General features: G+C 44.6%; 2 protein-coding genes across 9 annotated transcripts in view; one reads left to right on the top strand and one right to left on the bottom strand.

Annotated features, from left to right (window-relative positions):
• Positions 1-2,171: 2,171 nt before the first annotated feature.
• LOC136441645 (CDGSH iron-sulfur domain-containing protein 3, mitochondrial-like) lies at positions 2,172-3,525 on the bottom strand. The gene is made up of 3 exons (XM_066438053.1): positions 3,342-3,525; positions 3,123-3,213; positions 2,172-2,606 (listed from the first exon to the last, which is right to left on the bottom strand). The coding sequence occupies exons 1-3, from the start codon at positions 3,438-3,440 to the stop codon at positions 2,374-2,376; spliced, it is 423 nt and encodes a 140-aa protein (XP_066294150.1). The 5' UTR covers positions 3,441-3,525; the 3' UTR covers positions 2,172-2,373.
• Positions 3,526-6,603: 3,078 nt separating this feature from the next.
• LOC136441312 (whirlin-like) overlaps positions 6,604-23,447 on the top strand; it is a 36,531-nt gene continuing 19,687 nt past the window's right edge. For 6 of the 8 annotated variants that reach the window (XM_066437532.1, XM_066437529.1, XM_066437531.1 and 3 more), the window contains exons 1-5: positions 6,645-6,921; positions 9,476-10,224; positions 18,946-19,158; positions 19,654-19,779; positions 21,382-21,590. In XM_066437532.1, the coding sequence (XP_066293629.1) occupies positions 9,484-10,224; positions 18,946-19,158; positions 19,654-19,779; positions 21,382-21,590 (1,289 nt within the window). In that variant the 5' untranslated portion in view covers positions 6,645-6,921; positions 9,476-9,483. Of the gene's footprint in view, positions 6,922-9,475; positions 10,225-18,945; positions 19,159-19,653; positions 19,780-21,381; positions 21,591-23,447 lie in introns of all 8 variants that reach the window. The other 2 variants (XM_066437533.1, XM_066437534.1) reach the window with 2 other exon arrangements.

The raw sequence follows: 23,447 nt of genomic DNA, 5'->3' as shown, positions 1-23,447 counted from the left end.
TGACCATATTTGTACTGTATGACTATAGTTGTACCTGTAAAGTTTGTACAGAGTTGTGTTAGCTTGTGGATGACCATGGTTAGACTCTGAGACAAAACAATCTGTAATGTTGTACATGCCAGCCTTTCTGTAGTCCTGGGTTTGCTGTGCATTTCACTCTTACCGCTCTATCACCAAGCCTGATGTTTTATTTCTGCACCACTGAAAACTACAGCTTCACACAGGACAAACATGGTACAGAGAGATTCTGATTATGCAAGTAGCAACGTCACATTTTGTGTGCAAAAATGAAAATGTGGCAGTCGATCCTGATAAACCTTTGATAAGGAGTCACATGTTTTCTCCTCTGTATATAATAATAATAATTTCCAATGTTTTCATGATGAGGGGCTCACAGCCACTTGCGAGTCATGTATTCGCTGTCGTGGGTTCTGAACCCACCCAGTCAGGTTCGTGGGTTCTGAACCCACCCAGTCAGAACAGGGACATGGGTTCTGAACCCACCCAGTCAGAACAGGGACGTGGGTTCTGAACCCACCCAGTCAGAACAGGGACGTGGGTTCTGAACCCACCCAGTCAGAACAGGGACGTGGGTTCTGAACCCACCCAGTCAGAACAGGGACATGGGTTCTGAACCCACCCAGTCAGAACAGGGACGTGGGTTCTGAACCCACCCAGTCAGAACAGGGACGTGGGTTCTGAACCCACCCAGTCAGAACAGGGACGTGGGTTCTGAACCCACCCAGTCAGGACAAGATTGTGGGTTCTGAACCCACCCAGTGGGTTATGAACCCACCCTGCTGGCTGCTCTGGGCAGTGGTGTGGGTTCGGTTTTACTTTATTTCAGGAAGTATGTAGCGACAGACTTATCTAAGGAAAGGTAAACCATGTGGACTTCTGCTCTCCTGTGTTCAGTATTAATGTAGGCACTTCATATATTAGTGTCATTTTCACTGAATTTTGAGTGTTGTATTTTTAATTCAATTCAAATTAACTTATTCTGCTGCTTAGAGACCTTCCAATATTCAGGATGTTTTCTTTAACTAAATCTGGTAGTTTGTATCTGGAGGATTGTGGGTACACCAGGAGGATTGTGGGTACACCAGGAGGATTGTGGATACATTTCACAGTCAAAGAAACGAGGGGTCACCCCTCATAACCAACGCTGTGTGCCGAGTGTTTGTTTGTTTGTTCGTTCGTTCGTTTGTTTGTTTGTTTGTTTGTTTGCTTTCTAAGTAGGAGTCTCAGGCTTAAGCAGGTCTAGGGGATTCATCATCATCATAATTCTTACTCTACTGAGTTGAAGCATTCACAAAGTTCAGCTTCCAGTCTCCTCTATCATTCATCATTTCAGTCAGGTCAAGGTTCAGACTCGATAAGGTTCTTTAATGTTAAGTATGGACGGCCTCTTCTAGCTAGAGGGAATATTTAGGACCAAAATGCACGCCATTTTCAGTTTGAGTCACTTTCAACATAGACCATATTAATTATGTAGATATTATAATTGATAGAAATTTTAAGGCAACTATCACATAATGTCCACTTGGCATGAATACTGGGATGCCTTAAGACTCGCACGAAGTCGGCACTTGCAAGGATAAGTACACCCACTACTCGGAAGCCCTCACTCAACTCAGACTACCCACCCTTGAATCCAGGAGGGAACAACTATGCAAGAAGTTCGGACTGAAACTCCTGAAATCGGCTTTCAGAGACTGGCTTCCCCAGTCCCGGGGTGAAGCCAGTGGTCGGCTAACGCGGACTAGCCACAAACTGAACTCTATATACACACGAACTGAGCGCTACCGCAACAGTCCGATACCCTACATTACCACTGTTTTGAATAAGGAATTGTGACCGTTAACACGAATATTTTGTTGTTGATTTCAATGTTGATATATTATATTATATTAGGATAGATTTTAAAGATTCCTTGCCAATTTTAACGATCTTTAACCGCAATAATTGTTATGTAAATTTATTACGATGGAGTGCCCTTGATATGTTATACTTTTAAAACGTTGTAAAGTCCGGAATCAATTCAGCCGCGGCTGCCATTTCTTGACTTGTATTATGCAATAAACCAGTATTATTATTAAATACACAAGTATAAATAGCCGTGCAAAGCTGTCCAAAAATATACAGCCTACGTCATGTATATTAGCTATATATCGTCTTTTTCGTGAAAGTCTGGACTCGATCCTTCTGGTATAGTGTATACTAGCCCTGTTGCTGCAGTACCTTCCAGGGCCAATAGGGGTCCTGTCACTGCAGTACAAGACACAGTCAGTAGGCGTCCTGTTGCCGCAGTACCAGGCCTATCCAGTAGGGGTCCTGTTGCTGCAGTACCAGACCTATCCAGTAGGTGTCCTGTCAGAAGTCTGGTACCCAGCCGCACCCTGTGCACAGTTTGGTGGATTTTTCGTGTTTGTCCTTGTGCGAGCACGCCCCCTGCCGCTGCAGTACCTGGCAGGGGAGGTTTGTGTGGGTGGCGTCGCAGAGGGGGGGGTCTGCGGAGTACTTGCAGGCACAGAGGGCGTAGAGGCGCTGCGGCTGGGGGGGGACCTGCCACCGCAGGGGGGTGATACCCGTTCCTTTGTGTGACCCTGGGAAGGCAAACAACACCGTTACTCCGAATCAAAGTTGACCTGTAATTTCCAACACAAAAATTGGACTTACCCAAATTTTCAGTCTTTGTCAAGGAATGAGCTTTTGTGACGCCTCGTCCAACTGTTGTGTTGGAAACGGCAGCTCCACCTTGATTCAGACTGATTTCAACCAACACAGATGAACTTTCAAGTTAATATCGAGTGATTAAAGACCAGTTAGCAGAGCAACACTACTGTTACAATGTACCACACAATTTCGATGAACCATTTATTTCTGAACCAAGCTACTTCTCTGGTGGTCTCCTACCATTATAAGTTTGCACCTTATCTAGTGTCAATTATTAAGTCAGAGAGTATTAATGTCAAGACTGGGACGTACCATCCCACAAGGGGGTATTAAATGTTGGAGATGCACCATTTACATGACTTGCTTTAAGCCTGTACCATTTACATGTTGGGGGGTGTTTGGCCTGTACCATTCCCCAGTTTGGGAGGGGGGTGTTTGGGACGTACCATCGCACCATGGCTGCTTCTTGCTGAGCCCACAGCGGCACCAGAACTTGACCTTGCCAGGCTGAAGGTCAAACACGTTGCAGGGTCCATACTGAGAGGGGGGGTGACAAACAAACAAATATAAACAAACATTCCAGATCGGAGCAGTTCAAACATTCCTAAAGAACAAAAACTTTAAAAGCCGAGTTTTAGCGCGCCAGATAGGCCAAATGCGGTTACCATGGCAACGGCTGGGTACAGCTGCTTGTCAACGGGAGGCTGGATTGCCATAGCAACAGCCTGTGTCTCCTGCTGGGAGCCCGAGGTCGTGTCAGTCATTGTGTGGTTGCTATGGCGACGGGAGGTTCCGCTCGGACATCAGGATTCTTTGGGCGGCACGCCAGGAACGGGTGGAGGGACGGTACAAGGTAGGGAGACTTAAAACTAACGTGGCACTATTCAGTCCCTGCCTCCAAAGGAGTCAAACCCAGCAGTGATCTGAGTAGAAAGATAGATTAGATAGACATTTTGTACCTTTTTATTGTTATTGTATCGGATCCATGTATTCCCTTGCAATTAGCCTTTGGGCATGAGTTGTCGAATAAAGTTATCTAGGTTAACTCCAGTAGAAACTGTTAGTGTTAGCTGTGGCTGGCACTTCTATAGGGGCCACATTAATGCATTTCATTGGTTTTCGAATTCAGGCATCATCGGATTATAACTCACTTGGGCATACTCTCTCCCAGCGTCTGATCGAGCAACGGGGAATCATGCCATCACTCTAATTTCATTCTGGAACTTAATGGGAAAATAACAATGATTACAGCTTGATAACAGTTAAATATTAATTACGTTGATTATGTAACGTTATAGATACGTGCCTTTTAATTCTAATTATGACAAATTGAGACTCACGGTCACGCATGAGAAAAGCATGCTCTTTTAATTGACATGCAATTTAACTTTACATTCAAGAACAACTTGAAATTATAACTAGCAATTATATAACTTATAATGTAAGACTTAAATGATCTTAAATCAAGGAGGTTCTTGATTGAACTTGAACCTCCTTAATTTGATTTGATTATTATAATCCAAAAGATTTTCCTCATCACCAGGGACTTGGGGTGATTTCCCAAGCTGGTCTGTTTAAAGGATAGAAACTAAACTCCACCTGACCCCTTCCGATTGTGCCCTGAAAACGTTTGCCAAACCGGATTGCAATGATTATCATTCATAGTTCCAGGTTGCACAGACGCCCCCCTCCCACACCCTCATGCCAGCATACTATAATGTTGGGTCATACTGTCCTATCCTAGTACTTATGGGACTCTACCTTATCCCCACCCCCCTCCCAGCCCTAACCCAGAGGTACAGACACCCCCCCACCCCCGGGCACAAGAACGCAACGGAAAGACAGACTCACACACTTCTACAGGTCCTACAGAAACAAACTCGGTGACCTACCAAGGACAGTGCAGGAGCGACTCCTGGCGGCACCTATGCACCCTGCATGACGCACAGTCCAGTGCGCGGTCAGATTCCGGCGGCCTCTACCAGGGTTTATAGGAAATGCTGTGAAAAAAAGTCGAAATTGACCAACTAGACAGACATACCACGTCCCAAGGTTGCAAAATTTACTTTCGGCCAGCTATTAAACTCCTCTTGCATGTTATATCTGTCTCTTTTACCAATAAGTTCTATTTTTACATTATTAGCCCATGGAGCCTGGCTCCTTGCTAGTATTCCATGCAAACTTGCTGCAGTTGTGCCGACGTCTGCATGTTCCTTCGCTGTCGGATCACATAAAATGTTGAATGATGATCTACAGAAATCACGCCGTGCTCAGCTGTGACTTCGACGCGTATCATGATCGGCCAGATTGGATTCAGTTGGTTCATTTTCTCCCGTTTGTTTTGTAGTGGGTAACGTTACGTAATGTGTGCAATGAAAGGTCTTCATTCATTCTGACAGACATTCAGATATTCGTAAAAACGTCAGGGAACGTCATAATTTTTCCTCTTTAGTCTTTATATTGTAGCATTCCTGAAACCAGAATATCTAAGATTGAAACCGCAAACAGCAATTGAGTCAAGTCAACAAGCAAATCGTCACACATGCGCCATAACGAGTTTTGCTACATTGTTGCATATCATGTTCCAGTAGTATTATCATTGTTATCAGATCAGAATTAGAATTAGCGCCCAGTCCCTTGAAATTGAGAAAGGGCGGTACAAAAAAGTTACCAGTGCCAGTGGGGGAAAAAATTTGTATAACTACTGTAACGTTATGTCAAAAGCGGTGGAAGACGAAATACATTTTATCTCGAATTGCCCCTTTAACGATCAGGAAAGAAAAGAAAAGAGCTATTCAAAGAAGCCACCAAAACTTACCACAATTTTCCTAATGTTCCTGATGAAAAGAAAGCTACAAGGCTTAGAATGTATTCCGTAGCAGTTTCTATTTTAAAAAAGCCACTTGTTCCGCTTGTCACCATTGTAATGTACTTTGCGCAGGCTGTGCATTTTCCTTCTTTTTCAGGTTGCAATTATTCCCTTTCGAAAGAACTTGCAAAATAATACATCTTTTAGTTAACATCCTTCTGTAACGTTTTCCACATAAAGTGTTCCAAATCGCTTGATATAGAAAGATATTCTCGAGAGTTTCGGTCCAAGCTACCTTGATACGGAATTTCACGTTAATTAGCCCCGTTCTGAAGGCGCCTTGCCAAGACGTATGGCAACTCCCTTGGACCAGGACACGCAGCGACTACCACAACCACAGCCTAGGGGCGGACCTTTTCTTTTTCCCAGTCCGTTCATCCGGCGTCGTGGCTGTATATATTATAGCAGACTCTGACGCCAGGGAGCGAGACTATCAGGTTGTGATGGGGTCGTTAACCAACATCCTATGCAGTCTGGGCTCGAGTCTAGCGGCTGGCTCTTGGTGCTGCCATAGATTCATATCAACCAGCCTGCGTTGTAAAGGCTATATATAATAAAGTGTATGGTCTTTGGCATAAACCGTGTGGGAGCTAGAAAGCCCAAGCTGCGTCCGGGAGCGAGTCTAAAGAGCATAGATTTCTGACTGACGGCTATAGGAGCGAGGCTATTAAATGTCCTCACGCTGCTTGGTAGCAAGCCTATCTGCTGTAGACTCTACCAGTCTCTGCGGGTCGCTGGGAAAATAGTATAAATTGGCCAAATGGAGTCAAATGTTTGAAGGGAGTCGGCTACGGAGACAAGGTCAAATTCGCAACCCTGGGTAGAGTCTAATCTGCTGTGCCTCATGTCTGCCCAGCTGTAAGAGCGAGGTCATAAAATGTCCTTCGCGTTGCCTGGTGGCGAGCCTATCTGCTGTGCCTCATGTCTGCCCAACAGCTGTAAGAGCGAGGTTATTACATGTCCTCACGCTGCTTTAATAGTAGCGAGCCTATCTGCTGTGCCTCATGCCCAACAGCTGTAAGAGCGAGGTTATAAGTGTCCTTCGCGTTGCCTGGTGGCGAGGCTACGTGCTTGTGATGCTGTCATCTGATCCGCCCTGCGCAGAGCGTGTGCGCAGTGGTTGTTGCAGGCTACAGGTGCAGCAGGTGCTGTCGGCGTTATTCCGTGTTCCGACATGTTCGCGCGGCCCTTTCCCCGGTCCCAGCCCTGACATCGCCCCGACAGCCTCCCGTACGGACATGCCGGCCGCCCTCCGCGGGACCAGGGCCGCCCCGCGCCGCCCAGCCGAGCCGCGCACGCCCGGCAACTGAGGCGGACCATCCCGCCAGCCCGGACCGTTATACGCGGCCTCACCGCGGACAGGTGCGACAAGACAGGTACGTACGACAGGTGTGACGTCTTAACGTCTCCAACACACCTCGGCAGCACGTCAGGAACGTCAGGTGGGCCGCCTACCGTCCCCGCTGAACGTCAGGTAACGTTACGTAAACCTCAACTACAGGATGACGTTTACGTTCTGGAAACGCCGATGGCCCAAAAATAGAAAAAAATCTGTAATATTTACAAAACTGACGCTTTCCTTACGGTTTCCTGCTAACCAACCCTGAAAATAGAATATCTAGATTCCCGGAACGCCTTTATAATAACTAAACTGTGGCAGTTCTGATGTGAAATATGAGAATCCGTCGTGCTGCAGTAATGGCTACATTAACATTAAATGGCTACATTGTTGGAGGGTGTAGCAGTTCAGCCATTGTTCCCGGAATGTCGCCAGGGATTCCCGCGCTATTGTTGTCCTCAAGGTTACCCCACAGGTGACATGCTGCAGGTAAACATGCTAATATCCGTCCACACCTGGCCTGGGTGGGTTTATCACGGCTGGTTCCAGGTATAACTGGATTATAGGCTGGCTATCCGCTGGGGGCTGAACTGATGCAGTACAGGGTTCGGGGGCATCAGAGACTGTTTTTTTGGGGGTGGAGTTCAAATTTCTTTGAAGTATCTGATTTTTATTTCCACTAAATCCATCAATTGAAATAGATACGGATGAAACAAGCTCGAAATTGTTTATAACATGAAAGACGTATAACTCTACACGATTTCTGGGCAATCAACATGAAATTTCTGCTCTCATTGTATTACGATCCACTCAAAAATACCTTTAATTTGCGAATTCTGAAGAGAAAAGTCAGAGAGACGTAATGTTTTGGTGCAGCTAGACGGTTGGCGTGTCCGCAGACGTTTTTATTTACCCCTCCCCGTAAGTAAACATCGTAGCGACAGTTTGTTTACTCTCGTTTCTTAGCCCGGGGTCAAGTCAAGTGAATCAACAGGTCATCGTTAATGCAGTAACGCCAGAGTTAAAGACTTTATTAGATCATCTAAATCACATCATGCTACAGTCTTTATTGACACAATGTACGCACCGACTTTCGTAAGGTCTTCTACAACTAAACATGCAAACAAACAAGTGGATACAAAATAATTAACCTACATACATTATAAACATGACAAACTTACTGGCAAGTGGCTTTTTAGATAATCACAACAGAACAAATTTAAAATCTCAACTATATAAATCATAATGTCTCCCTGTATAGATATGTTATAGTACACGGACATGGTCTATAAATAGACAGGAGTTCAACCTCGATCGACCACTCCCATTGGTGACAAAGTGCGAGGCTTATTTGCTGAAATCAGTTTCGACTATTGTTAAATCTCCGACGTTGAAGCACAAATCTCTGACTTAGCAAGTCGACCACTTGTACCAAAGAGGTTTCAATCGAATTGAAGAGGGTCTGCATGCTCTTTTCTGCAAGGCGTAGGCAGCCTATTTTGATTTCTCGTAATTTGTAGGGAAAGCCGTCTCAGTCACGTAGTTTGTAGCGAGGTGACCAAATTTTGCTTTATTACCTTCCCAGGTTCTTCTTCTACTGAATTTCAGGGTAGTGTTGTTGGGACCCCCCATGCAGACCCTCATTGAAACCCCCTTGCTTGTACATCACACTCGACTGAAAATGTAGTATCCAGTATTTTGAGGTGGAGATTTTTCCACATACACTTGTGCAGGTATAAACATGCAAGATGCCCTGCAACAAAGAAGGTGTCATAACGTGTTAGATAGAAAAGTAGAGTCATGACGCATTTTATTCAGTATGGATATAATTGGAAATTGCAGTGGAACCAATCCTTCTTCATTTGGTACTTCACAGGTGGAAACAATCAGTACAGCAAACAAATTAGAACCACAAACACTTGGCATGTATCGAGTACCCTACTATAGCTTAAGTACTGGTGCAGGTATAGACATCAGAAACACCTGCATTAGCTCCAGTTCTACCTGCACTAACCTGTATCATGCAGGAGTTAACTTTGAGCCCTATGTGTTTGAAACAACAAAAACAGAAGAAAAAAAAACACCTCATAACCTCTAGTAATAAAACTCCTTTCTTAAGTTTCATCATCAAGGATATGGCAACATTTATAGAACAGTTTTGCAGGTCGTTCCAAATTTAGCTTCTCAACATATCAGTCATTGCACAGCAGCTGGCACTCCTAAACCTGCACGTCAGGAAACCTCCCCTCAGCTCTGTAACCTTAACCCCCTAACTGTCATGGCAGATTAGAACAGTTCTGTAACTTTAACCCCCCAAGTGTCAAGGTGGATCAGAACATGACCATATATATTCAATGTTCATTCAATATACATGACATTACTAGTATAATGATATATGATATCAATTCATGTTTGTAAATTTAAACACCAGACCATGCACATGTTTATCTGGTTTTTGTGTAAAGATGAATGATTTAGAAAGAAAACATTGACAACATTTTGAGAATGACGGAAAAGGGAACCATATTGAGTTGGTATCAATGTTGTTATTCCATGATTTGTTTATATCTTTGTTTTCCTTTGTGTCCAAGAATCCAAGATGGCGGCCAAGCGGAGTGATCCCATGATGCACGTGGAGACGCGCAGCCTGGGTCGTAGGTCGTTGTCGAGTAACGTGCGTCGTCTCCACGACCACCTGAACGTTTCGCTGGACGATCCCGAACGCCAGGAGTTCGTGCAGGCGTTGAACGATTACCACTACAAGCGGAACGTTTACGACCTTGTTTATAACCTCCGCATTCTGCTCGACACGCCCGAGAAGCGACAGCTCTTCTCGCTGCTGCGGAAGGTGATTCCGAAGTCCGACCAGGCGCTGTTCGACATGCACACGTCCGAGGCGTTCCTATCGAAGGCGCCCGGGATCCATCGCGCTGCCAGCATGCCGGTCGCGTCGGGACGCCCGCTGAGCCGGGGAAGCGTCGAACTCCTAAACCGGCCCGTCAGCACGATTTCCGAACCCGAGATGGCGCCGCGAAAACCGCTCGTACCTTCCTCCGAACCCGAACTCAAGACAAAAACCTACAAGAAGACGAACGAGCCGCAGACGTTTGCGACGGACTCGTTACAAGACGTGCGTAAGATCGTGATTAAGAAGCCGGCGAGCAGTAAGGAGGGGATGGGGTTCAGCATCCGCGGCGGCTGGGAGCACGGCGTGGGGATCTACGTGTCCTGCGTCGACCCCGACAGCCTCTCAGAGAAGGAGGGGCTCTTTGTCGGAGACCAGATCTTAAGAGTCAACGACTTGAACTTTGAGAAGATGACTCACGAGGAAGCTGCCAAGGTGAGGCTCGTTTTGCAGTTGCCATGGTAACATATATGTTAGATTTTAAAATGGAGTTATGTCATTTGTGTTGGTAACTTTAGCAACATTTTCAACAAGAATTTTCCCAACAGTGATTTTGATATTAGTTCCTTTTGCAGCAGAGCTGAAGGCAGGTGTCTATTTTTAGCCTGGTTATTTTGTGTACCTGTAATGTACCACAGATGTGCGGTATAGCATAACATTACCAGTCAAGTCACCTGTGCGTTTGTAGTGTAGTTTTTACCTGTGCCAGATGTGTTACCTGTAATATACCAAAGGTGTGCTCATTTCACCTGTGACTTGTAGTACCTGTGCTGCCAGGTGTGTAAAGCTGGTTACCTGTGCCAGATGTTGTCTGTAGTGGTCCCAATGCTGGCATTACCTGTGTGCATGCAGGTATTACCCATTGTGTATTGTGTACAGTGTTCCCCATGCATGTATTACCTGTGTATTCTGTCCATACAGGTACTAGTTTTACCTGTGTATTCTGTCCATACAGGTACTAGTTTTACCTGTGTGTTCTGTCCATACAGGTACTAGTTTTACCTGTGTATTCTGTCCATACAGGTACTAGTTTTACCTGTGTATTCTGTCCATACAGGTACTAGTTTTACCTGTGTATTCTGTCCATACAGGTACTAGTTTTACCTGTGTATTCTGTCCATGCAGGTACTAGTTTTACCTGTGTATTCTGTCCATACAGGTACTAGTTTTACCTGTGTATTCTGTCCATACAGGTACTAGTTTTACCTGTGTGTTCTGTCCATACAGGTACTAGTTTTACCTGTGTATTCTGTCCATACAGGTACTAGTTTTACCTGTGTATTCTGTCCATACAGGTACTAGTTTTACCTGTGTATTCTGTCCATACAGGTACTAGTTTTACCTGTGTATTCTGTCCATACAGGTACTAGTTTTACCTGTGTATTCTGTCCATACAGGTACTAGTTTTACCTGTGTATTCTGTCCATACAGGTACTAGTTTTACCTGTGTGTTCTGTCCATACAGGTACTAGTTTTACCTGTGTGTTCTGTCCATACAGGTACTAGTTTTACCTGTGTGTTCTGTCCATACAGGTACTAGTTTTACCTGTGTGTTCTGTCCATGCAGGTACTAGTTTTACCTGTGTATTCTGTCCATGGCCATACAGGTACTAGTTTTACCTGTGTATTCTGTCCATACAGGTACTAGTTTTACCTGTGTATTCTGTCCATACAGGTACTAGTTTTACCTGTGTATTCTGTCCATACAGGAACTAGTTTTACCTGTGTGTTCTGTCCATACAGGTACTAGTTTTACCTGTGTATTCTGTCCATACAGGTACTAGTTTTACCTGTGTATTCTGTCCATACAGGTACTAGTTTTACCTGTGTATTCTGTCCATACAGGTACTAGTTTTACCTGTGTATTCTGTCCATACAGGTACTAGTTTTACCTGTGTATTCTGTCCATACAGGTACTAGTTTTACCTGTGTATTCTGTCCATACAGGTACTAGTTTTACCTGTGTATTCTGTCCATACAGGTACTAGTTTTACCTGTGTATTCTGTCCATACAGGTACTAGTTTTACCTGTGTATTCTGTCCATACAGGTACTAGTTTTACCTGTGTATTCTGTCCATACAGGTACTAGTTTTACCTGTATATTCTGTCCATACAGGTACTAGTTTTACCTGTGTATTCTGTCCATACAGGTACTAGTTTTACCTGTGTATTCTGTCCATACAGGTACTAGTTTTACCTGTGTATTCTGTCCATGCAGGTACTAGTTTTACCTGTGTATTCTGTCCATGCGGGTAATATGTTGTGTATTGTCACACCTGTGTATTGTGTACAGGTTCCCCCATACAGATATTACCTATAGTAAGTAGCATGTATTGTGTCCATGCAGGTATTATTACCTGTGTATTGTGCATTGTCCCCTGCCCCCGGCCTGCCCCCGGCAAATGTCGCCCCACAAAGCAGTTATGAATAATAGATGGAAGATTTCATTGTCCTGGTGGAGTCGGGGGGAAATGCATCATTACAAGAGCTGCAATCATCATGGAGTGTTCAAATGGGGGTCTTCTTTAGCTTTAACAACACTTTGAGTTACATTGTTAGATATAGGGACAGGCTTTTGACATGGAAGTTGCTTATCAGGGCTTGGCATTTATTCTTGGGGATTGTTGCACTGGTGCACCAAATCTAGAAGTTTGGCTGGTAGTAGATTGGCTACATTAATGGTACATGACAAAAATCAAAATAAAGTGTAATTAATATATAAGCAGAGCCTAATTACGAATTTCAACTTGCCTCTCTTCAGAGCTCGAGTCTGGAATATTATTCATTATTCTATAACCAAGTAGATTCTGACATACATCTGTCTAAGGTGAGAGATGTCGTTTGATATTAAAGGGTGTGACAGTTGCTCTGTAGACTTGTACATTACAGCTGCGATGTTGTAGGTTCCAGTCCACAGTCAGCCCAGCTACTGGTGACGAAGTTGTGATATAGTGAGAGTTAGATGTTTGATATGGCCGTAGAACTATGCTCTGCAGACTTGTACAGTACAGCATAATGTTCCACAGTCAGCCCAGTTACAGAGGAGGTAGTTGTGATGACAGTTGTTTACATGTACACATATAGAATGTAAGGTAACAGGCTGTTTGATAAGGGTGTGACAGTTGTGCTGCAGACTTGTACAGTACATGTAGCTGTGCTAATGTAGGTTCCACCCCACAGTGAGCCCGGCTACTGAGGAGGAAGTTGTGATGACAGTTAGACATACACATGTGGAACAGGTTGTTTCTATGCATGTGTATGGGACCAAATGTTACTACACGTAGACTTGTACAATACAGCTATGCTAATGTAGGTTCCAGCCACAGTGAGCTCAGCTACTGAAGAGGAAGTTGTGATAAGATCAGCTGGGAGGTTTATTTACCTTCATGGCAGATCAGGCAAAGTCCACAAACACAACCTCAAAATGTCACAGAACTGACTGATAGGAACTACAACTGGGGCATGCAGGCATATATATAGGCAGGGACTACAACTGGGGCACTTACAGGCACTACTACTGGGACTGGGGCAGGCATAGCTATAGGCAGGCACCATGCATATGCAATTCACAGTTGAATATTTGAGATTGCCCCAAAATACTGTAAAAGTGGAAATGTTTCTAGTGTTTTATTTGCTCTAAGTCTTAAAACGACAGAGAATATTCCTCCTCTTACAGTAAAACCCTGCATGGCAGTTTCAACGACAAACTTAGAACCACTGCAAACACTCCATTTTCTCACTACCACGAAATTAAATCCAGGGCCTGCAAACATTCCCCTTTTAATGGTAGATTCTGAAACACTCCATCTCCAGCCTTGCAAAATTGTTTCCAGTTTTGCATGAAATAATATCAAAGATTTTCTGTCCAGTTTGAACTGCTGGTAGGTTGTATAAGGAAGAAGCTACATGTATGGGCTCAAAACATTTACGTCAGTCTAATTAACAACCTTATCAAGTTAATTACACTTAACTTCCCTGATGGGCTGACAGGTTATGTACTGAGTACCCAGGTCATATTTACCATGATCACACAGAGCAGTAGGGAAGGGCTGAGGACATACTGGGTTAGATTTTCCCACTTACAATTTAAAAGTGAAGTTAGGAAAATGTGAGTTTTGTTATACAATGGTTGGTTTATGATCAGGTGGCATGGGGTCTTTTTCTACAGTTTTATCTTTTTCACTACTTAATGGGAAATAGTTCTACCTACCATTTATTGCACCACGTGTACCACGCCTGGTTCCTGATAACGTCATGTGTTTTGTTAAATGTAAACAGTTCTGCATTATTTACTTCAACCATTCTTGTGTTGTAATTGATCATTAATCAATCTACAACTATGTCCAGGTCCAGATTATGTCCACCATTAGCATGATTAGAAAGTACAACATGATTAGAAAGTACAACAAAACCAAGTCCCAAAAGCAAAAAAAATCAAGACTGTTACCAGAAACACATGTTTCCCCTATGCTGGACATTATGTAGTTCCCCAGCATCTGCTAACTTCAGGGCAGAAACCACCACAGCTTGGGGGGGGGGTGGGGGGGGGTGAGGGGGTGTTGTTGTGACTTTATCATACTACTTTAGCAGTGGGTAGTATCGTGTCTCGACTATAGAATAATCATATGTTGCACTGATGGGTACTGTAGGTAGTCTAGAAGCTAGGTATTGTGAAGTACCCCTGTAGCTGTTGTTATTCAGCACCAGGGACAGGCTCTTCTATAGAGGTAGGCCGGTAGTATCTAGTCTGTGGAATGATTATCTGTGAGGTGTTCTGGGGGCATTTAGACATTGTGCAGTTCCGTTGTAGCTATTATACAGCACCAGGGACAGGAGCTACCATAGCAGTGGAATTGTCCATGGAATAATCAGTCACCTTTTACACTGATGGGTTCTGTTGGTAGTAGGGACATGTAGCCATTGTGTGTGTAGTTCCCTCACAGACATTGTGGATTTCCCCTGTAGGGTAACCCTGTGTTAATTTTATGTATCTGTATCTATATAGCCGGTACAACCGCCATTAGGCATAGCACACCAGCTTCATAAGGTAAGGTGTTCTGTAGATAGTATGAGCATGTAGACAATGCGTAGTTATGTTATTCAGCACCAGGGACAGGCACTGCTATAGAGGTAGGCCAGTATAGTATCTAGTCTGAATAATTATCTCTGAGGTGTTCTGTGGACAAGGAGACATTGTGTAGTTCCCGTGTAGATGTTGTTATTTAGCAGCAGGGACAGGACTAACTGTAGTAGTGGGCTTGTGGAGTAGTAGATATGTACTAGACGGTTCAATCTGTAGTTTGTCTAGAAGTTACAGACATTGTGTAGTTCCCGTGTAGATGTTGTTGTTCAGCACCAGGGACAGGACAAACTGTAGTAGTGAGCTTGTGCAGTAGTAGATATGTACTGGACAGTACTGTAGGTTGTGTAGAAGCTAACAAGACATTGTTTAGTTCAGGCAGGTCCTTCCACAGCTTCACAGCTCTGTATACCAACGTTTTCTTTCCGCTGTTACTTTTTGGTTGAAGCAAGCAGAAATTATACATTGACTGCATAACAAGCTTAAGGTTTGTGTGTATCGTAGCAAATACCATTATGTCAGACAGGATCAAGTAGCATAATGTTCAGAGTGTGGAGATTATGATATAATGACTGGAAGTGGAAGTTCTCCATTTTTGCTTGATGAAACCCCATGAATGGTGCATTCAGGAAGTTAGTGTGACTCGGTGTAAACAAGATGAGAGCTGATCAGGCTGTGACAGGCTGCCCGGTGTCCTCGTGTGGCCCCGCCTCCGGCGACTTGCAGATTTATCCTGTATGGAACTCGTGCCAGAAGTCAACCGTCCTCCCTGCTGGATGGGTGGGATTGAATCACGTCGTCCCAACTTCCATCCTGCTGCACTAATCAGTGCTGAGGGCTAGGAGAGAAATGGTCGCTTTTCTCAATTTCTGTAGACCATGGCCACACTGAGTGTCATCGAGAAATCTGACAATGATCATTTTTGTGAAACAAATCGTATATACTGTGCTAGAAAGATAGGCCAAGGTAAATATAGTCCCGTAGCCTTTTTGAAACCTTAGGGGCAGTGGGTTAATCATTGACTGTGTCCAGGCCACGATATTGGAGGGTGGAGTCCATCCCCCTCCTTACACTGCCTTTTACCTCCCCAACCAAAGTTAAGTACCCATTTTTACACCCAGGTGGAGTGAGGAAAGTCATGTTAAGTGGCTTTCCCTAAGGGCCCAACATCGGTTGCATGTAAGGGGATTCAAACCTAGCACCTTTGGGGTTATGTGTCGAACAACCTACTAGTAGCCGTTACGCCAACATGATGCCAAGTAACAAATCGTATATACGACTTTACAAGGCATTGGTATATCCTACTTGATGATATGCTTATTCATGCACTGTTGTGAGAGGTCAATGAACTGTGGTATGAGACCAGCAGCATGTATTGATGACTGCTGCTGCCAGCCTCAGGTGACCTTGCACCCACTTGGAATATTTTCAAGATGGCAGAAGGTCAAGTGCTGCATATTTTTAGTAGAACGGTCGTTGACCCTGGATTGTACCATCCATGACTGAATGAATTCTATAAAATTAATCTCTCAAATGCAAAATAAACTTAGAAATCTTCTTGATCAATAATGATTCTTACTTTTCACAACTGCTTTCCTGAACTTCTTTTAACCCTTTCAGCTTTTTTTGCCCAGTTTCATTACGTTTATAAATGTTTAGTATTTGGACAGTTAATCCAGATTGGTTTACATTTTTCTAAAATCTATTTTTAAAAAGTAAGGTCCACCTCTTTCCTACAACTTGGTATGCTCCGAGTGATGGCTGTGTCTGTGTTAGACTGTTACCATGGATACAGCACCTGACCTTGGTTCCAAGGACACCCCCCTCCCCACGTGAGCTGAGGTCATGAATACTGCAGCAGGTTCTGTTGTGGTGCTGTCACTCCGCATGACTCGTGGTACCTCTCCATACAGCCATAAGTCACGGCTGTCTCCAGGACCTGTTCCTCCATCCCGGGATGCATACTTGCTGGTTGGGACGTAGATTTCACCCAGTTTGTAAAAAAAAGCGGACTTCATGACGTGACATTTCTAAAAATGTATTTTCTTAAGCGTGAAATGACAAATGTAGCAACGAAAATTGACAACATGGGCGTGCAGTCCCTGAAACAATGAGTGAGACAGAAAACATTGGGGGCCGTCAGGAACCATATATTCACCACTGAATCATATCAACATAATCAGATGTTATAGGCTAATTTCTAGTCTGGATTGACAGAATGCAGCTGTTTTTTAAATTTAAGGCTTACTAGATTAATTGTGATGCCCAAAAATTTTGCCTTCAAGTTCAACCTCTCTCATGTTTGTGCCTCTCTGCCCCACAGCTAAATTAGTTTTGAGTCTCCATTAGCTACAATCCCTACTTTTAAGCATCAATAGAGTAAATTTCCCAGAAGCCGTCTCGAGTTGCCTGGGGCTGATTGTGTTCCTGTTTGTTTACATTCTTGTTGTGTCCTGAACTGTGACCTGAGGTGTCAGAATCTGCGACTGTGATGTCTGTATCATGTACAACATGTAACGTTAATGCTATAGAATTGGATTCTATATAGACTGAGACTGGAGAGAGAGAAGAAGCACCAAAGTTCAGCAGCAGACATCTACAAGTCGTCAAAGCAGATTGAATAACCTGCAAAACTGTTCTCATTCAAATATTTTCATTTGTCACACGTTTGCGGCATGTCAAGGTCACTCGGAGAGCAACATTTTACTGGCATGTTGAATTATACAATATGTAGAACTGCAAGGGACCAACTGTTTGAAACTTTACATTGAGACTTGATTTATTTACATGTAGAAGCTAGCAAAAGCATTAAATTCCTTGGAATGTGGAGACTGAAACATCAGAATGCTCGATGTGGCAGAAGGTGTGGGCTTGTTTAACCAGGATGTTTTGCTTCGCGCCACGCCTGTTTGCCAAATAAAGGTCACCCCAACAGCACAGCAGGCAATTTGTAACAATGGAGTTTATGATTATATTAGGAATAAAACTGTTCTTTCTATTTTGTCCCTCTGTGGACATTGTGTTACTTCACGGGAACTGCATAATCTACTTTTTGAATAGATTATGCTGTTCTGTAGGGGGACAGTTTTTATGTAGTGAGTGTAGGAGCTCCAGTACTAATTGGATAGCACCCAGCAGGCTAGAATATCAAGCCTGGTTCTTATAATTAATTCTGACCAAAACTAACAACACTGCTTCAAACATAGTCTCCTTGTCAGTACTAGACTCTAACCAAAGAAGTAACAAGTCTCCTTATTAAGTTGAAATTAATGTTAAAGTTAAAGTCCTTCCTGCACCAGATGCTGCATAGGGCGGTGCCTTTCTCCATTTCAACAGCCCTTGGGCCACACAACTTTGTGCAATCGCTACAATAGAGGGTTAGTCCACTGGTATTAGTGTGTGTTCAACTTCCATCAGCAACTCTCTCCCAAATGCTGAGTGCTAAGCAGAGAAAGCAGTATGTACCATTTCTTAAGTCTTTGGTATGACTCAGTCGGCATGGGGATAGAACTCACGACCTACCGAATGCATTCTCCATTCACTCTGCACTAGTTTCGAGAAGTAACAGGTAAAACTGATGAGACTATTAAGCTTGTTTGGTCTCCAGAATTCCCACAGTACTCCAGTTTTCCAAAGCAGCTGGGCTTTGCTGGTCGTTAGAGTTCTCCGCATTTCCAGTAATTTGATTATGTTTGGCGGAGGAGATTTGGTATCCATGGTAACCCGTAACACGACCCTGACTGTGTGTGGTTCTCCTATAATCAGGTTACACGGTGTGTCCGAGTCAGCTGTTCAGGGGTGTAGGGTTACACTAACAGGTGGCTTGGAAACATATTTTAAGCAGTGGTTTTGCACAAATGATTTTATGGATTGAACCATTTTGTGGGAGTCGATGGGGTCTTTTTCTGTTCGTAAATAAACCAGTACTGCAGACACTGTTTCTGTCATGTACATATTATATCTGCGTCACAGGGTCATGGTGTTTGGGAGGTCAGGGGAATACCCAAGTCCTACGTCACCCACCAGACCTTCAGAGCTGTTGTTGTTTACTGTTGTTGTTTACTGTTGTTTACAGATTTTCCGTGTGGGGCGTAAGTTTGTGTTGCTGGTGCGGCAGGTTGGCAGAATACCCAAGTCCTACGTGGCCAGCCAGACCTACACGTGGGTCGACCCTCAGGGACGCAGCATCTCCCCCCCGCCAGAAATGGACCTGTCCGGGAAGAACCCGCAGGACTCCGTGGGGCGGCGCAGCGGCATGAACCTGCTGAAGGACTCCGACGAGAGGAAGGTCAGTAGGGGTTAAAGGTCGGGGTCAGGGTTGAACTTGCTGAAGGACTCCGACGAGAGGAAGGTCAGTAGGGGTTAAAGGTCGGGGGTCAGGGTTGAACTCCGACGAGAGGAAGGTCAGTAGGGGTTAAAGGTCGGGGTTTAGGGTTGAACTCCGACGAGAGGAAGGTCAGTAGGGGTTAAAGGTTAATCGTCAGGGTTGAACCTTCTGAAGGACTCTGATGAGAGGAGGGTCAACAAGGGTTAAAGGTTAGGTTGGGGTTAAACCTGCTGAGTTGTGTGAGTTGTCCTGTGCTATAAGAGTCTGTTTTGCCCTGAGGTAAACCTGGTTGTTGTGGAGGGTCAGAGTAAGAGTTTAAATTTGAAAGTTCATACTTTTCCGCAGGTGAACCTTGTAGCTTGGTGGAGGGTTAGGGTTAGAGTTGTGCTGTCTTGTATTATGTTGTATTGTGTTGTGATGTGATGAGTGTGCTATAAGAGTCTGTTCTGTCCTCAGGTGAACCTGGTTGTCGGGGAGGGGAGCTCGCTCGGCCTGATGATCCGCGGAGGGAAGGAGTTTGACCTTGGGATCTACATCACAGGGGTCGACCCCTACTCCGTAGCAGAGGAAGCAGGACTTAAGGTGAGTCGGCAGCAAGACAGCTTTCTCTAGATCTGAATTAGGGCTGGACTTAAGGTGAGTCGGCAGCAAGACAACTTTCTCTCGATCTGAATTAGGGCTGATCTCCAGCTCTACGTTTTTTGCCCTCAAACTCATTGTTTAGGAGCTCGTGCATGTTGTTGATTTTCGTTGTTAACTCTATCATTCATGTTTACAAAAATACATTTTCATCAGTTTCATGTCATAGAGTTCCCTTTTTTTGGATGAACAGGGTGAAAATTTTGTCCAAACAAGCAGATTTCCGTCACGGGGTGGGTTGAGGTTTGGGTCCTGATCTGAATCCTTGGATGGTGGTGGATTAGATGTGTCATGAAAAATTGTCACAATGATTGCAATGGAATGGTTTTGATATGTTCTCACTGTTACTGTTACATGGCAGTTACAACAGTCTCTTAGTAACGAATACTTTTCACACACAGGTCTGTGCAATACTTCTATTGGGCTAGCATGACTCAGCTGAATGAGCAGAATTTGTTTGGTTTCTTAGTCTTACCAGATTTGTGCTCTCCAGAGTAGTTGGCATCTTGGATATTTAAATTGTATGGGCTGATCTTATCGGTACAAACTGATCATGACTCGGCCCTGTACATTCAATCTCTGAATTGTCAGTCAGTCAGTTATGAATCCTAGAGGTCAGAGATCCCGTCAGACGTTTGCTTCATGACCTTTTTCTGTCCTTTGAATCCGACGCCGACGTTGAGCGCCCCCAACAGCCGAGCCCAGCTCCATGTCCAGCATGTCGGCTATACTTAGCGAGTGTTGCAGTCTGCAAAGGCACGGAAAATGTAATTTGGTCGGGTGCAAACAGGGGCGGTTTGGGTGTTTGATGGTCTGCACCTGTGCTGCACCTACACACACACCTCCAGAGGTGCAGCAAATGTCCAAATATCTTAATTGTATCTGTAAGGTTCATAATTTTTTTTATGAAGCCTTTTCATAGTTTAACAGCTTCCTTTTGTGGAAACCCAGATGGTGAACAGATGCTATTTGAACTTCCTGAGCATCTCCCACGATTTCTCCTGAAACGTAGGTGGGAGACTAGTCTGTATAACGCAAACTCCAGCTGTCCGGGGGTTTCTCTCCCCTCCCCGCGGAGTTTGTGCTCGACTAGCTCTAAGCCAGGAGAACTGTTATCAAAAATAGTAACACCAATCAGAGGCCAGGATTTCAGCCAGGTCCCCATTGCCAGCTAGTTAGCATGTCTGTTAGCTGTCTCCACTGGCACCACAGGTAGACGGGGGAGGAAGGGATGGGAAATGAGATCCAGATGTTGGGAGGGTGAGAAATGAGATGTACACATGTATCCAAGCCTGTTAAAAGGGATTTTAAACCTCTTTAGTTTATCTGGCTTGATTGAATTCAGGCTAGGTGGGAGACCAGATTCATACAGTATTCCATCTCCTCCCCTGAAACGCAGGTGGGAGACCAGATCCTAGACGTGAACAGCGTGAACTTCCTGAGCATCTCGCACGACGAGGCCGTGCGCATCCTGAAGACGTCGACAGTGTGAACGTAGGTTAGAGACCAGATTTAAACAGTTTGATCTTCTCCCCTAAAACGCAGGTGGGAGACCAGATCCTTGACGTGAACAGCGTGAACTTCCTCAGCATCTCGCACGACGAGGCCGTGCGCATCCTGAAGACGTCGAAGCACATGATGATGACCATCAAGGACGTGGGCCGCCTCCCGTACGCACGCACGACCTACGACCGCACCCAGTGGCTCATGGGAGACCAGCTGTCACAGCACCAGGTCGCCGTCTTCAAGGACAAGTAGGTTAAACATTTCTCAAGGACAAGGCCAATTTTCATTTAGTTATTTATACAGGGACAAATACACTCAGGCAGCAAGTAGGTTGAACATTTCATCTTCTTCTTCTTTGGTTTTAAGGCTACAAACTTCAAGTTGCTGTAGCTCATACCAACTGTAAGGTTTGGACCATCGCACACGGGGGCATGCCCCTACTCTTTTTGAAAGGTGTGTTGGGTTCTTTATTGTGCGTGGGGTGTGGCTCTCCCCAAGCAAAGGACCTCCATTTCAAGTCCTAAACTTGAATAGGTACTCATTTACACCAGAGTGAAGTGAGGAAGGTCGCGTAAAGTGCCTTTCCCAAGGGCACAAGATCGGTGACAGGGCAGGATTCGAACCAGGGACCACTTGGTTCTGAGCGTCACACACTGCTGTTGCGCCACACGACCCCATTTCTCAAGGTTGAGGTCAGGTCAACTGTAATTCTTCTGAATCAAGCTTGAACTGCAGTTGCCAACACTAAAAGTGGACTTACCGAACTTTTCGACTGATCAGCTCCAGTCTTTGTCAGGGAATTCAGGCAATCCACTGCTTCTGTAATGTCATGTTAAGCAGGTAGCACACGTAGCTCGGTGAACATGCAGTGGATCATAAGTTACAGACAGTCTGTGTACTACCCTCTGTTGAGGGATGGTTGCATGGTGTATAACGTGTGTCACAGAAGCCTTGGATTGCTCATATCTAATAACAAAGGCTGGAGCTGATCAGTCAAGTCCAATATTCGTCTGCAGTTCAACCTTGATGCAGCGGAAGTGGACGTTGTTAGATGGTTCCTGCCAGGGTAGCACCGGGAGGGAAATGCCAGCACGGCAGGTTAGAATCACCCGGAATTACACCCCCAAATATGGGCGCAGGTTAGGATCAGCCTGAATTACACCCGCCAAATATGGGCGTCCAAATTAGAACCTTCCAGGAATGCAATTTGACCTTTAACCTGGCTGCTAGGCACTGATTTCTGCCTATATAAGGCTGGAAGAAGATGAGTTGGTGTCTGTATATATGTGCGCGCGTGTGTGTGTATGTATGTGTGAGTGTATGTGTGTGTGTGTGTGTGTATGTGTGAGTGTGTGTGTGTGTGCGTATGTGTGAGTGTGTGTGTATGTATATATGTATGTGTGTGTGTGTATGTATGTGTGTGAGTGTTTCTGTGTGAGTGTTTCTGTATTTGACCATCGGGTCACCACAGAAGATCGGTTCCTTGCATGATACTGCCAGTCCTGATGACCATGACATGAAGCCGTAACTCTTTATAATCAATCAGTTTTCTTTAGTTGTAGATTGTTAGGTCGTTGCATTGCAGATTTTTTGGAAGGTTTATGTCAGGCTCATGTTCTTGGTACAGTTTCCTTAGTCGTCGTGATGATATGGGGCTTGGGAAAGACTAGGAAATAGTAGGATGCTTGGAGAGTAAACTCTAATTGTAAACATTGTGAGAACAAGCTGAAAACTTCTTGTTTAGGGTTGATTGGGCCTATGGCAGAGGTGCAATCATATGTGCCGGGCATGGCACGGGTTATTAAGTCAAGCTACCGCCCCCTTTTTAACCTTTGCCTACAAACCATTTTTTTCTATCTTTCGCACGCTGCCCTCAGGAAAAAATCAGAAGCAGAGGAACCGGCAAATTCTGAGTACGATGCCGACAGGTGGGTCAGAGGTCATGGGTGTAAGGTCATCGCACAAGGACAAAAATCTCTTCCTGCACAAAAACATTTGAGTAACATTTGAAGAATAAAATACTCACTAATAACCATCAACTCGTTCACTGTTATCAAGAGTTACAAGTGTTAAGGTCTGCTGTCCTATAGAACAGTGCCGTCTGG

The sequence above is a fragment of the Branchiostoma lanceolatum genome, chromosome 9 (assembly GCF_035083965.1).
Source record: "Branchiostoma lanceolatum isolate klBraLanc5 chromosome 9, klBraLanc5.hap2, whole genome shotgun sequence".
Lineage (NCBI taxonomy): Eukaryota > Metazoa > Chordata > Leptocardii > Amphioxiformes > Branchiostomatidae > Branchiostoma > Branchiostoma lanceolatum.
Note: the sequence above shows the minus strand (reverse complement) of the source record. Positions and strands in the feature narration are given on the sequence as shown.

Excerpts from the sequence above, each read along its gene's own strand:
- LOC136441645 (XM_066438053.1), bottom strand. The coding sequence starts at position 3,440 with ATGACTGACACGACCTCGGGCTCCCAGCAGGAGACACAGGCTGTTGCT. Across the intron at positions 3,214-3,341 it reads TGTACCCAGCCGTTGCCATG|TATGGACCCTGCAACGTGTT; the intron begins GTAACCGCATTT and ends CCCCCCTCTCAG. Across the intron at positions 2,607-3,122 it reads GAAGCAGCCATGGTGCGATG|GGTCACACAAAGGAACGGGT; the intron begins GTACGTCCCAAA and ends TTGCCTTCCCAG.